Genomic DNA, 14,155 nt, shown 5'->3' on the forward strand with positions numbered 1-14,155 from the left:
GGCAATGATTCAACGTTTTTGCAATAGATTCTTGAGGAATCCACCAAAGTGGACCCATGGACTTTGTCATAGAAATTTATATCAAAGAAGTAAAAAAACAGTTTCATCAAGTTGTGATTTTTACACAATTCCAAACAGACATAAACAGTTCAACACTGTCAGTCTAGCTACTTCATTCAGAAGACAATTTTCTTCAACAGTTGAAAGCGGAGAAACCGTAAAAATCACGTACGTAGATCGTGATGGCGTGTCACATGAAATTAATGGAAAAGTTGGGGACAATGTCATGTATTTGGCCCAAAAACACGACCTGGATGTTGAAGGAGCTTGTGAGGCATCTCTTGCTTGTTGCACTTGCCATGTTTACGTAGAAAACTTTTTCGACAAATTGGGGGAGATTGACGAGGAAGAAGAGGACATGCTGGATCTCGCTCCGTTTCTCCAAGAAAACTCGCGTCTATCCTGCCAAATAATCCTCTCTAAGGAGCTCGATGGGATCGTTGTGAGGCTGCCGTCAGCCACAAGGAACTTTTATGTGGATGGACACAAACCCAAGCCCCATTAATTGCTAGGTCAATTTTCATTGCAAACGTTTTATTGATTTTTTGTATTTCATATTGCTGCATTCAAGAGGTCTTTAATCAATTTTGTGGTAAGTTACACAAAATAACACCTACCTCTCATACTATACTTCAGCCCAATACCTGGTCAACTGTGTTTCTACACGCATATTAAATGTATTAATGCTTTGCAAATCCCCCAAAACAACTGATATGATTTAAATATGTTTATTTCAATTCAATACATCCCACACAAACAATTACTTGTTTTGCAGAGGATTGCAGTGGTCAATATTACCGACAGCATGTTAAGTGTGTACATTGTAAGAGGAATTTTTCAAAGTTGAAAACAATTGTAGCAATATACAATAAGCGGGGGTATTGCGACATACAACGTCACCCAGCAAATGGTAGGATTAGAAAGGTGTACAGTGAAACCATGCATAGACAAACCTAACATGTTCCTGGAGCTCGGAAAATTAAATGAAACGAATTTGCAAAAGTGGAACTGTGGCAAGATAAAATACTATGTATTCATCGGTGCTAATTAAACAATTACACTTTATTTTTTCTTTTCAATTGAACTTATCTGTTATTGTTTATTTTTTATCGCACATATAAGCGGAAACAAGTAAATAAAATGTGCAAAGAACAATGTTACATTAACAATGATTTCACTGGAAACTTTAACGTAAAAAAATAAACACATCGATTCCAGCAACCTTTACTGTCAATCAGCAAAATATCAAATAATAATTTGCAGGATTTTTTTGTTTTTTTGAAAAATTTCATTAATACTGCAATAGACATTTTTCTTACAATATCATGTGTGCCAATTAAACGAATAGACAGAGATTGTAAAAAGTAAAGAGCAAAAACTATCACCTCCCCCCATCTTTAATGCAAAAGATAATGACAAATGCAATTGATTTTCCTATTTCTTGAGGATAGTTTGCTTTTTTGAGAAATTTTGGCAAATTTAAAATGGAGTGAACACTCATCCAGGAGGCTTGTAATGCACATCAATGACCTGTACATGTTGTGGTTGTAGCCCCACACTTGCTCCAAAATTCATGATATATGAAAACAATGCTGTAGGAATGCTTCGAAAAGGCCTAAAGTTATCAATTGTCTCATTTAGCTCCACCATGCTATAATTTGATAAAAATGTACAATTTACAATGAAAGCTGAACACGACACCACAGCCCCACGCCACAAATCATCTTCTTTACCCATACAAGCACACCATGCAACTAATTCAAAGATATCTCCATTTTCTGGCAGCTTTTAATTTTCCAAACTGTGTAGCAAGATTATTTAACGAAAGTCTATGCCTAGTTCTTCCATTTTCCTTTTGTACATAGAAATCTGCTCTTTCAGTGAAGCATTTTCTTCCTTTAGGTCTGCATATTTTTCAAAGAAACCCTTGAAAAAAAATAAGTGCATGTCATTAACACAGTTACAACCAAGTAGTGTGACCAGAAGTTAAGTTACTGAAGTTAAGGAAACACATCTTTTTGTAACATTCCATAAATAAAACTAGGTAAGCACTGGCCATTTTCACTGTTTTTAGTTTTTTTTCTGTGCAAAGTAAATTGAAAAGTCAAACAAGAGTGAAAAGCACACATAAATTTATTGCAAAAGTTTGTGAAAAATATACCAGCAAGTTTTCTTTTAATTTTAAATGATTAAAAAATCACTCTATTTGTTGAATTTACACACAGCTCAATACTGAAATAATTCACACAGTAAAACACACCTCGCACGTGTTCACTTGAAAAATGTCAGAATCCAAAACTTGTTGGGCAGTTGGTCTGTCTGCGGGGTCATGGCTCAGAAGGGATTTCAATGTAGGAACCTAAAAACACAAAATAATTTAATAAAAAAATTGGACATAGCAGTCATCCAAAATCAGCAATCCTTACATAAAATGTTTTGCTTTGACTTTGATCCTTATAATAAATAGATTTTGCCAAGGGTCAGAATTGTTCAATTATTATGCAGTTACCCACAGCATTTTGACATGCAAAAAAATTGCTATTACACATTCAACACAGAATAAATACACTTATAGAAGGAAATTACTTTAAAATTTTGCAGAATAAAACAGTATGTACATACATATTTTGGCCATTTTTGTGCAAAGTCCTTTGGTATAGATGCTTTCCGTAATTCTGAAATCGACTGGACCCTCTCATGCTGTGTCTCGACCGGCCAAAACAATTCAAAGAGCACAATTCCAACAGCATACATGTCAGCCTGCACAATGTTTGCAAAAAGTAAAATGATGTGGCATTTTTTTGCAGTTTTATGACAAAAATGAAAGTTGAATAAATGGCTTTTACAAAACATTAGCATTTACCGGCATTGCATTTGTACCATGCGACTCTACTAAACAGTGTTATCATATAAAAACAGGTAATAAAGGAATGTTTTGAAATATAGGACAGATTAAAATCTAATCTGCAAAGATTATTTATTTGTTCCCTGTTGTGAAAAGCTTAAAAAAACACTGGTTTACATATATATACCAATAATGTTGGTTATTTGTGGTCAGAAATAAGTTAGGTAAATTTGATAAAAAGTTAACATTTACTGTTATCTTGGAAAAAACTTACAAATAGACATCGACAACAAATTAAAATAATAAACAATTAAGTAAAAAACATGTCTATGCAAAGGTAACGCATGCAGTAAAAACATGTTTGTTTTATTGACCTTTGTGCCATAGTTGGCTCCTTCCAATTGTTCCGGTGCTGCATATATCATTGTTCCCACCCCAGTTGTTTGTTCCATTTGTAGGAAGTTTGTTACGTCATTTAGAGGGGACAAATTCATCGAATTTTGTTTGAGGAGCGCCGAGCGGGCGAGACCGAAATCACCGAGCAGCACTTGGGGTCTTTTGCCATTCAACAAAATATTTCGTGGCTGCAAGGAAATTTGACAATTAACAAAAATAGTTTAACATAGTCAGTAGAAATTTTAATACATAGACTATAGATGCACTTTCAAAATATTTCAGTTGTTCTATATTATGAAATGACAATTTTTAGAGAAGATATGGTAAATTACATATGTAGTTCTCAACCTTTTTGCCCTTGTAAAACCGGTCTAGTCCAAAACAACTTTTACAAACCGATAGTTTGGTACAATTTGAGCTAAAATGCAATTAAATTAACAAAAATTTAATATTGCAAAATTGTGTATTTTGTAGCAGTGGAAATTCATTCAAGTGAAAATAATATTTCTTGGTCACTGGCAAAATTTATTTTTTTATAGACCTATTACTGGGCGTAAATATCATTAAAGCCTCGGAAATACCTGCCGAGATGCCAAATACTTTCTTTATATAAAACATTACCTCATTTAAATGAAATTACAAACAACTAAATTTCAGTCATGATTAAAAATTGGGTGTTTTCCACAGTACCTTCACATCACGGTGCATCATGCCTTTGGCGTGCACGTAAGCTAGAGCTTGGAGAATTTGCCTGAGGATGTCAAGCGACATAATCTCATCGACCACGTTGCACATGTCTACGTGAATTACAGAGACTGAATTGATAATCTTGCCTTGGGCCGAGCTGCTTGGAAACTTTCACCAACACTTTTTTAGTCAGGAGAAATTGGTAGTGACCATAGGCGTTGATTTAGGGTTGACATGTCACTCCTCACAAACAAACAGGGGTGACAACGCATGCATTGTCACCCCTGGATTTCGTTTAAATTAAAAATTATTGTCAGAAAAACCACATATTATATATTATGCATTAAGCTAGTTTCAAACGACCCGTATTATCACCGTCACAATCAGGACAAACAAGTGTCTCGTGGATTGTTACGCAACAAAGTGACACGAAACGGAATTTGCATAGTTTGCCTATGTTTAAGGCGATACGACTGACAAAATGTTTTTTGCGTGTTTCTAAAACCTGGAAAAGTCACCCTTAATATTTTACAAAACGTTAAAAAATCGACACCTATGGTAGTGACCTACTAGGTCTTATCAGTGCAGCTATGGTGTTGACTTTCAATGATCTTGCCAGTTAAATAGCCAAGCAAGAATTTCATGATTTATTTTTGCTTATATTAATTATCAAGCTTATATATACATGATTAATTTGTTTGCCAATATTGTTTTTCACCTGAGATCGTGGCATTAGAATTAATTTGGGAGTTTCGGTCTCGAAGCCAGTGAGTGAGGGAAGTCTCACAAAGTTGCATTTGAATATAGAGAACAATTTCATCCTGAAAATAAATAAAGTAACAGCGTTTTGACAATGTTTTGAAGCAAATTTTTTAAAGGAAACTGCCAAAAAACAATTTTATGTCCCCTTTTGAGGTGACCTGGAAAATATTAGTACTGATGATAAACACATAGCCTTGAAGGTGCCTCATTCACGCACACCAGCAGACTTGTAGCTTTGATCTTTTTTTTCACAAGTCTGCACTAAACTTACAATCCTAAAACATTTTTATAATTTGTAAATATTACCCACCCTTGGAGAGTACACATGTGCCACGGAATCAACATGCTCTGTAAAGCTGTTTTGAACCACAGCAACCTTTTGTAAGTCACTGAATGAATGCATTCGATGCCTGTTGGAACTCCAGGGAGAGGAGTTTGAAGAAACAACAACAAAGCTCTGAGTTCTTCTCATATGTTCCTTCTGTACTCCATGTGTGTAAATGACCTTGTCACAGTCAGCTGGTGACAAATTGTCGTCAGCTTGGAATTGTAAACCGGTTTCTTCATCACTGAAAAATTTGCAGCTGTTTTTGTCTGGGATATTACCATTGACCTAATAAAGGTATATTTTAAATCACATTTGTATTGCTTTTGTAATCACATTCATTTTAAGCTATTAAACATACATTACTAATATATATGTCATGATTTGAAAATATTTTTTGCTATCTTTTATTAGTTTGGTGCAACACAAAAATATCCATTTACTTCATACAAATATAATAACACGAACAACACACAATTATTTGTTACAACATATTGTAGCCAATTGACCAAAGTAAAAACATATATTATATATGTTCTGACACCCAAACACCCCCCATAGATCCGCCACTGCATATATATATATATAAATGTTTTTATAAAAATGAATAGCATATGTATTAAATCCTTTCACAATCTCAAGCATTTTTTATTTTGCAAAAATTGCCACAATGCTACTAACCTTAGGCTATCGTCCTGTGAAAAGGAGCCTGATTGGTCATCGCTATCACTATCTGAAGATGAATTATTCCAAAATTTGCCACCCTTGGACATATGGAGAGAAGAAACATCTGATTCAAAATTTGAGTTTCCCCTTGAAGATTTAAACTCGAATCCCAGTGACTGTTCTACGTTGGAAAAGTTGTTTCTGCGGCTTGTACTTTGACTCAGGTAAGAGTTGGTTTCGGAAATATCCTCTTCGGCAATTACAGTGCGATGTTCCATCCAGGCATTGTGGTAACGTACAATGTTTCCATGCTGCATTGCTGTGGAAATTTTGTAGAATGTATATGTTTGACATGTAAATATAAGGAGAAGTTAACAACTTAAGAAGTACAGAAGATTTCGTTCTAATTATAGATGATAGTGTACAAGCAATTGAGAAAATAATGTTTTTAGTCTGCTTCAAACAGGTCGTTAGCTTGAATGTTCATGTCGATATAGGAGATTTAAGCATTGAAAAAATGTAATTGAACAGAATAGTATATTCATGTATGATTACCATAAATCAGATACAACCAGTTATTGAAGCATTTTGCTATATTTGCAATGTGTAAGCATTTAATTTGAATTAAAAGCATGTTCCAAAATTAAACAGTTGAGCATAATCACAAAACACTTTTATATCTACTGATGATGCATTCGACTTCAAGAAACTTTTTGAAATCTTAGTCATGGTGTCCGGTATAATGCAACAAAACATGCCTTGACAATGAACAATGAGTAATGTCACAAAAAATGATTAAGAGTAGAAAATGTAAACACCAGTGCATTGTCTGGGTGGAAAATTACAAGTAGTTTCCAGTGGTTTCATCGCAACATCTTGTTTACCTGCAAGGAATTGCACTTCCCTCATAATCCTGTCTATCTGCATGCGGTTGCTTTGTTGCGTCGTGTCTTTTATGTGCACTTTTTTGATCGCATAATATTGTCCATCTACTTTGTTCCTTGCCTGAAAGAGGAACCTCATTAACTTTGAAACTTTTAGGCACGATGCTTTTACAAGCGGTAGCAACTGGAAAAAAAACTTAACACTCCGTAGAATTATAACCCATTGCAATTTCTCAATTTACAGCAAAAAACACTTGTGTGTTAAATTGCAGCTTTTAATGCATAAGAAAATAACTCACTTTGCAAACCATGCCATAAGCCCCTTTACCAAGCTTAGAAACTTCCTCAAACTCTTCGCTGTACCTTGATACGTTAAGGTTAAAGAGAGCCGGTTCAAATGAATTTCTACAAAAACAAGTTAAAAACATATGTCAAAGTGTAGATGAGCTTGGCTAAAAAATTGTTGCTGGACTGGAGTGTGACTATTGAAGCAGCAGTTGTCTGATCTAGTGGTTGTAAACCTTTTTGCACCAACAGACTGTTAAGTTTAAAACTACTTTTATGTCTCAGTAGATTAAAAAAAATTAGGCAAAAAAATGTATCGAAAACAAACCAAATTTGTTGAGAAAAAGTAATCTTAGATTACGAGCAAAAATCAATTGCCTCTACAACAATAAAAATATACTTCATACAAAAACCCATAACAAATGATATCACTCAAATCCTTGCTTTTCAATAGGTATTCTGGCCCTTCCAAAAACTTCTGCAAGGGCAAGAAGACGTAAAAAGGCAAAACACTTACTGCTGCTTGTCTGATGGAATTTCATCAGTTGAAGGAAGAGGTAGTTTGGGATCAAGAGTGGATAGAGAGGACTTAATCAGTGAATAGAAGGAGGACTTATACTGGTGACGTACTGTTGCATACTCCTCCAAGTAGGCTACTGGAGATATGATTTGCAAACTCACCAACCGCTTGCATATTTCTGAATAATATACGCATTTCATTTGCCATGAATGTTAGTAGATTCATTGTTTACATGATAAGCTACCTAAAAAGCAAAATTTAATCATAACAAACCAAAACAATACATCAAAGTTGTCTGAATAAATTATTTGAACATCTATAATACCTTTAAATATACTTTGCGACTTTTCACTATCTCTTTCATAGAGATCACAAAGATGTTCAAGAAGGGAACCAAGCATCACACTTTGCGGAACATGCGTTGATATGGAAGGCTTTTTTGTTGGAACACAAGCTTTTCCATTACTCGTTCCAGCATTGCTACTTAGTCCCGTTTCTGTGACAAATATTTATGATAATCAACATTATTATCCATCACCTTTTATTGTTTTTTTGTTTAATTCTTAGATTTACAGGGTATATTTGGAAGTTAGTAATTTGCACATAAGATTTTGTTTCCTTAAATGTTGACTGGGCATACAAGGATATTTTTTGTATGTAATATATACATATATATGTATATATTGGTGAATTAACCTTTCACATGCAATACTTTTTCCAATGTGGAGTATTCAAAGGTTGCAATACAATGTTTTATTTAGTTATAAATTAATGGACTTATTGGACTATAGCTCACCGTCAAGCATACGTATTGGTTGCACGCTAGGTAAAGAAAATTCATAAGAAGTTCCGCTTGCCATTTGTACAGGTGTGTTTATCGGAAAACAGAACAGTACAACTGGAACTGGTGGTGTTGTCGTCACGTTTTCTGCATTGTCCGATTCTAGGTTATTGCTTCATTGCTTCAGCAGTGCAAAATAAACTGCGGGAATGCTCAAAAGCAAAGACACTTGCAAAATATGCACAAAAAATGAAAATGTCAAAGCAAACTGTACAGCCTGTGCACTACACTGCAAAATTCTTCAGTATTTTCACTTCTTGTTCTGACTTGTGACTTCTGACTGACGCAACTTTTTTTCTGATCTTCACGCTTGAGTGAATGCAAGAAAAAATAGAACGTTTTTGTTACGTCACAACACCTTTTGTATTTGTTTTGAAATCTAAATTTAGGTCATGCAAACTGCAAAGAAACGTACAAGAAACGTCATGGAAATTAACTGTATTATTAGCACTACAAAGTTTGACCATATCTTTAATGTCCATTTACTTCCAACTACTGTCATTTCATCCGATTACTGGTATTTCATGGGCGAATTACTGCTATTTAATTTATTTTGTTGAATTTTACCATGCATTACACATGCCTGTTGTCGCTGTATTGCAGTTATCTTGTTGATTCTTTCAAAATTATTTGATTACAAACACTTGAAGCGCACTATATCGCCCTTTCTCCTCTTCGCTTTCGTTGAAAGAGGCGGAGCGAAATTTTGATTACAAGGGCTATTTGGGGCTTGTGCATGAGTTTGCGTGTAGCTTCTTTTACACATGCCTCTACTTCTATGGCAACTCCTTATTTCGGCAGCTTTAAAATATTTGCGATTTTGTTGGCGTTAACTGTTTATAAACTGGTACCACAAAATTGTCTAAGGTCCAGTTTGACTGTGATTGCAATACTATAGTGCAGGAATAGGAAGTCTGTTTATATCTATAATGTAAACTATGAGTTAATTTTTTCTTTACTTTTTTCTCTATATTTTCAAGCAAATTTTGATCTTATGTATAGATGTTGGAATATGTTGCGCTTTGTTGAAATGCACTGGTGCACACAGGGCTTCTTTAACAATGCATTAATCCTTTTAATTGTCAACTTAACTTATTGATTATTCTGTGCATTATTAAAAAGAATGAATAGTTTTTGCAAATATAACATGATTGCAAATGAACAGGCCAATAAAAAATAACATTTCTTATATTTAAGCTCTCAATTTTACTGATAATATCAGAGATTTGAAATGGCAGCCAAATCTGGTGATGTCAATGATGAGGGACAATGGGAACACAACACATTTGTGCCATGCGCCGAAACGTCAGCAGCTGACAGTTCAACTTCAAGGACTTTGAACAATTCTAATGGTGTAAATGATTGCATGGACACTGCAGATTCGACGCACAAACAATCGACCAAGTGGATCAAACTGAATGTTGGGGGACAGTATTTTGTTACCACGACAACAACTCTAAGCAAGTACCCAAAGTCTTTCCTGTACAGATTGTGCCAGGAGCATCCAGACTTACATTCAGACAAGGTATATTAATCAGGGGCGTATCCAGGAATTTTTAAAAGGGGGGGTCCAATTTTCAGGTATAAACTAAGTGTAAACTATTGTGGGCGAGAATCGCAAAATACGAACGCCGGTGTTCGCGCCAATCGTCACATAAACGGTGGCTTTCTGGCTTGCGCAATTGTGTAACGCTATGGAAAGTTTAATAACTAAACTAATTGACTTTCACGCAAATAAACCGCTTGTCATTACAACGTGGCCACTGAAAAACGACGTTTCGTCCTTGAACTGACGAAAAATGACACTTGTTTCGTAACAATGCAACATGTTTGGTAACAATGCCAAGTGTTCGGTAACAATGCTCCCTGTTGGAAACAATGGCGAATGCAACACGATGCGGTTTTTAGGTCAACGTCAAAGAAAATTTCTGGTTTTCACGCGGATTTTGACAAAAAAATACAGTGGCGTTTGTTTAGTTATCAAAAAAGACCAAAATATTTCACAAAAGGGGGGGGGGGTCCGGACCCCTCGGACCCCCCCCCTGGATACGCCCATGATATTAATTATAGCCATTCTTAATGCATTGCACTGACAAGAAAAAATCTAATTAGTCAGCATACCCATTTTTCAATTTGGCATTTTACCATATTTACTTTTGCATAATGAATGCACAAGGTAATAAAAAATGCATGGGCCAAGAGCAACTGCAGCTTATGTTAATTGTGGCATGTGTATGCTCTAAAGCGGTCTGATTGAGCATGTGTTTGGTCCCTGATGTGTGATGCTTATGGAACTAAACAGTTGGCATTGGGCGGTTGATTTACACCCAGCTTAGCACATATGTATTTCTAATTGGGTATTGCTAATTTATGGAAAATCATTGCACAGTGCAAATTCATGGAAGGTAGAATAATTTACATTTATTCACTACTTCAATTCCTTGCATGGACAACCAACCTTGTATTGGTTTGATTCTTAAGGAAGTTCCAGGCTTTTATTCACTCATAAGGATCAAACGATCTCTTTAAACACCAATCGACAATCACCAATTGCACCGAACCTACTGTGACTAAGCGCATGTCAAAACAACAGAAACAATGCAGCCCATTCACCCAGTCATGCAATTCCCCCTGCTAGCTGCTATATGACATCATCAAACTATTCACATCAGCCTATACCGCTTGCTATTACTTAAACCATATGCACAGTATTTTTGGCTTGTGTTAAAGTAGTCTGTTCGGTACACAGGATGAAACTGGAGCATTCCTGATCGACAGAGATCCAACATATTTCGGACCAATATTGAACTACCTACGCCATGGGAAGCTTGTTATTAACAAGGATCTTGCAGAAGAAGGTCCTTATTTTAAACCTTTTTTAAAACTAATGTGTGGTATGCATTTTGTATAGCAAACCACTGTGCATTATTGTTGTATTTCTGGCTTTTGTTACACATTTTTTAGCTGTTGTATTCAAATGCATTATGATAGCAACATTTGTATGCAGCCAAAGCACTACTTTGTTGTTGAACTAAATTCCAAAAAAATGACCACATTCCTGAGATTTTGCTGAAGATTTTCCATTGACACAAAGTTGCATGGAATTTGATACTGCCACACCCCCAATTTTGTACTCCACTCGTAGTAATTAGAGAACTGGCTTTCCTTTCATTTGACACAAAGCACTTTTGATTCAGTGTTTTGTTTACACTCATTTTGTTTGGTTGCGTAGGCGTTCTTGAAGAAGCGGAGTTCTACAACATCGCTGACCTAATTCGATTGGTTAAGGAACGGATTCGTGATCGTGACTGCAAAGTTCTGCAGGTCCATATTTCACTGAGCATACATGTATTTTATTGTACTTCTTAAAATGCATTTAAATGCATTATAGCTCTAATTTTTAATTTTTAGCTTTAATTAACTGTATTTAAAGAAAATAATTTTGCAAAATAAAATTCACAAACATCTTACAGCACTAAGCACATCTGTCTCAATACTTGGATAACCACGTAAACGTGAATGTTTTACTATCCAAGTAAAAAGAAAAAAAACATTTCCATTCTAGCCCCAGGGAAAGCATGTGTACAGAGTTATTCAGTGTTTGGAGGACGAACTAACACACACTGTATCTGCCATGTCTGATGGATGGAAGTTTGAGCAGGTTTGCTTTTTTACAAGAAAACTATTTTGCTGGTGGCAAATGTTGAAGGGTATGCTTTCATGGCCAACAGGTAGAGCTATCATATGTTGGCATAGAAAATCATTGCGAGTGTTATCACACTTATCTGCAAGTGTTAATTGGTGATCATTTTATTAAAACAAACCCTGCATAATTTCCATATATAAAAGTAACAATTTCGTACGGCAACTAAACTGCCAAATATTTTTACATGCTTCTGTAGATTTGACTTTAAAAGTTGTGTTTCTTGTTTGCTCAATTAAACTTTTGTTGCAGCTGATAAATGTTGGCTCATCCTATGGCTTCGGCACGGTGGACCAAGCAGAATTCCTGTGCATTGTGTCTAAAGAACTTTCAAACAACTACAATGGGGTCAACACTGAACAAACAAACAAGGCCAAGGTAAGTTTTGTCCAATGATTAAGGTCACAATTCAGAAAAGTTGGTTTGGTACTATTTCCAATCGTTACATTAAATGTTAATGCCCATAATTTAACAGATTATGCAAGAACAAGGTTCAAGGTTCCAGACTTCGATACGAAGATGAAGCCGCACGCTGCACCCCAAAAGTGCCCTTGCCCCAGTCCTGTTGAATCAGTCTGTAACATGTTATTGCATGGTTGCACCTGAAGAGTAAAACAGTACTGATGCTGTAATATAAGTAGTGTAGAAAACACAACAGTCGAACAAAGTTGTTCTCACAACTACAATTGCACTTCTGTTGAAGTCCCTGCTTAGATTTTATTTACTTTTTTTAAATGTCGTACCTGTGGACATCGTAAAAATAAGTTTTGGTACGGCCTGTCTGCTTTTGCAGCCAACGACAAGGATGTTTATTTATTTGTCACTTTTTCAATTCTAAAATACTACACATCTGTATGTATCAATTTACTTTCAGTAAGGCCCCTACGTGGGCTAGGTAGAAGCCTGTAACTAACATCAATAAGAATATTATGAAGACCTGACTGATTTTTATTATCCTCTTGTCATGCAATTTTCCTATTACATATTTGACAATAAAACAAACCGTTTTTTTTTTCTTTTTTCCCTGTTAAAATTCTGTTGCCCATCAAACAGTAATTACTGAACAATAATTTATTTATGTTGATCTTGCTCTTGTTTGGTAATCAAAAGTACACAGTGATATAACCATATGCTAAGCAATGTCTAGTCGTTTCTTTGTTGTATTGTAGTACACTAAACTACTACAAATGCCACAACTCTAAAATAATCTTTCCCATCAGTGCTTTGTCTCTCACCTTTAAAAACGTTAAAAGTAGTGAAAAAAACACATCAGTAGTTTTATTTCCGGGTTCGGACCTTTTCCAAAAGTAATTTTACTTTGTCCATATATATGTTGTGTATATCAGTGATGCCATCGCTAGGCTATGTTTCTAATCATCGTGTCAAGTGCATAGGAAAATACTATGTTGTGTTGAATGCACAAATGTATGTAACACATCACACATGTATTGACTACAACCGTTGCCATGCATCTTGCATTAAACCTGTCTGTTTTGATTTATTGTGACAGTGATCATTTGAGGTCATTTCTACTGCAACCTTGTCTAAATTTACCTTTTTTGGCCACAAGTCAAAAAGAAAACAGGGTGTTATTATTGGCTTGGGGAGCTTTCTTCACACACCTTAGGCCACGAGACCACTTGTGCATATTATGAGGTGTTGTGGTCTTAATTTGTCAGAAACATTTATCAAACTTTCAAACCATTATTTTCAATGCTTCTTTTTTGCAACATGAACTTTTCCAGATGTCCTGTTGATATTTTCTTTGTGTTTTTGTAAATGCAAGAAGTGAAATAGGAGAATTTGCATCAGTTGTGACCTTGGAAAATATCACAGTAATTTGGTGTCTGTCTCTGTTGCTGATTTTTTTGATCAATTTTCATGTTGTTTTTAATAAACTCTTTGCCATCGACAAAGTATTGTTTCTTTTGTAGTTATTTTCCGTTAAAATACATACAAATAGTAATTTTGTTGTGTAAAGCCCCTTTATGTGATACAGCGTCAGATATTTTTTTTGAAACATGAAATGGAGTACTGTGTAATGATTATGCATTCGAGGCAAACCCTAAACACAACACAATCGGACGACGACGGGACATTTCCGCTCATGCCTCTCTATTGTCGAGGGCATTCGGGCAGATATTCCCAAGCGAATTCAATAAACGAGATACATGCATAATT

General features: G+C 35.3%; 3 protein-coding genes across 3 annotated transcripts; 2 read left to right on the plus strand and 1 right to left on the minus strand.

The window, feature by feature from the left end:
• Positions 1-4: 4 nt before the first annotated feature.
• LOC145907271 (2Fe-2S ferredoxin-like) lies at positions 5-565 on the plus strand. Its single transcript, XM_082994696.1, has one exon. The coding sequence runs from the start codon at positions 5-7 to the stop codon at positions 563-565; it is 561 nt and encodes a 186-aa protein (XP_082850822.1).
• Positions 566-577: 12 nt separating this feature from the next.
• Positions 578-8,532, minus strand: LOC145905988 (eukaryotic translation initiation factor 2-alpha kinase 1-like). Its single transcript, XM_082993363.1, has 13 exons — positions 8,227-8,532; positions 7,756-7,926; positions 7,428-7,608; positions 6,925-7,030; positions 6,626-6,746; positions 5,757-6,060; positions 5,061-5,319; positions 4,707-4,809; positions 3,992-4,098; positions 3,280-3,489; positions 2,683-2,820; positions 2,321-2,419; positions 578-1,986 (listed from the first exon to the last, which is right to left on the minus strand). Exons 1-13 carry the CDS (start codon positions 8,288-8,290, stop codon positions 1,879-1,881), a joined length of 1,971 nt encoding a protein of 656 aa, XP_082849489.1. The 5' UTR covers positions 8,291-8,532; the 3' UTR covers positions 578-1,878.
• Positions 8,533-9,470: 938 nt separating this feature from the next.
• Positions 9,471-13,884, plus strand: LOC145905523 (BTB/POZ domain-containing protein KCTD5-like). The gene is made up of 6 exons (XM_082992751.1): positions 9,471-9,796; positions 11,021-11,129; positions 11,504-11,595; positions 11,837-11,932; positions 12,227-12,352; positions 12,450-13,884. Exons 1-6 carry the CDS (start codon positions 9,503-9,505, stop codon positions 12,495-12,497), a joined length of 765 nt encoding a protein of 254 aa, XP_082848877.1. The 5' UTR covers positions 9,471-9,502; the 3' UTR covers positions 12,498-13,884.
• Positions 13,885-14,155: the final 271 nt, after the last annotated feature.

Source organism: Ascidia mentula, chromosome 6, assembly GCF_947561715.1.
Source record: "Ascidia mentula chromosome 6, kaAscMent1.1, whole genome shotgun sequence".
NCBI lineage: Eukaryota > Metazoa > Chordata > Ascidiacea > Phlebobranchia > Ascidiidae > Ascidia > Ascidia mentula.

What these genes read in the sequence shown, in the direction of transcription:
- LOC145905988 (XM_082993363.1), bottom strand. Translation starts at nt 8,290, where the DNA reads ATGGCAAGCGGAACTTCTTATGAATTTTCTTTACCTAGCGTGCAACCA. An exon ending in CACATGTGTACTCTCCAAGG is followed by an intron (nt 4,810 to 5,060) that starts GTGGGTAATATT and finishes ATTTATTTTCAG; the next exon opens with GATGAAATTGTTCTCTATAT. An exon ending in GAGCCAACTATGGCACAAAG is followed by an intron (nt 2,821 to 3,279) that starts GTCAATAAAACA and finishes AACATTGTGCAG; the next exon opens with GCTGACATGTATGCTGTTGG.
- LOC145907271 (XM_082994696.1), top strand. Translation starts at nt 5, where the DNA reads ATGATTCAACGTTTTTGCAATAGATTCTTGAGGAATCCACCAAAGTGG.
- LOC145905523 (XM_082992751.1), top strand. Translation starts at nt 9,503, where the DNA reads ATGGCAGCCAAATCTGGTGATGTCAATGATGAGGGACAATGGGAACAC. An exon ending in CAGACTTACATTCAGACAAG is followed by an intron (nt 9,797 to 11,020) that starts GTATATTAATCA and finishes TTCGGTACACAG; the next exon opens with GATGAAACTGGAGCATTCCT. An exon ending in AACAAACAAACAAGGCCAAG is followed by an intron (nt 12,353 to 12,449) that starts GTAAGTTTTGTC and finishes ATAATTTAACAG; the next exon opens with ATTATGCAAGAACAAGGTTC.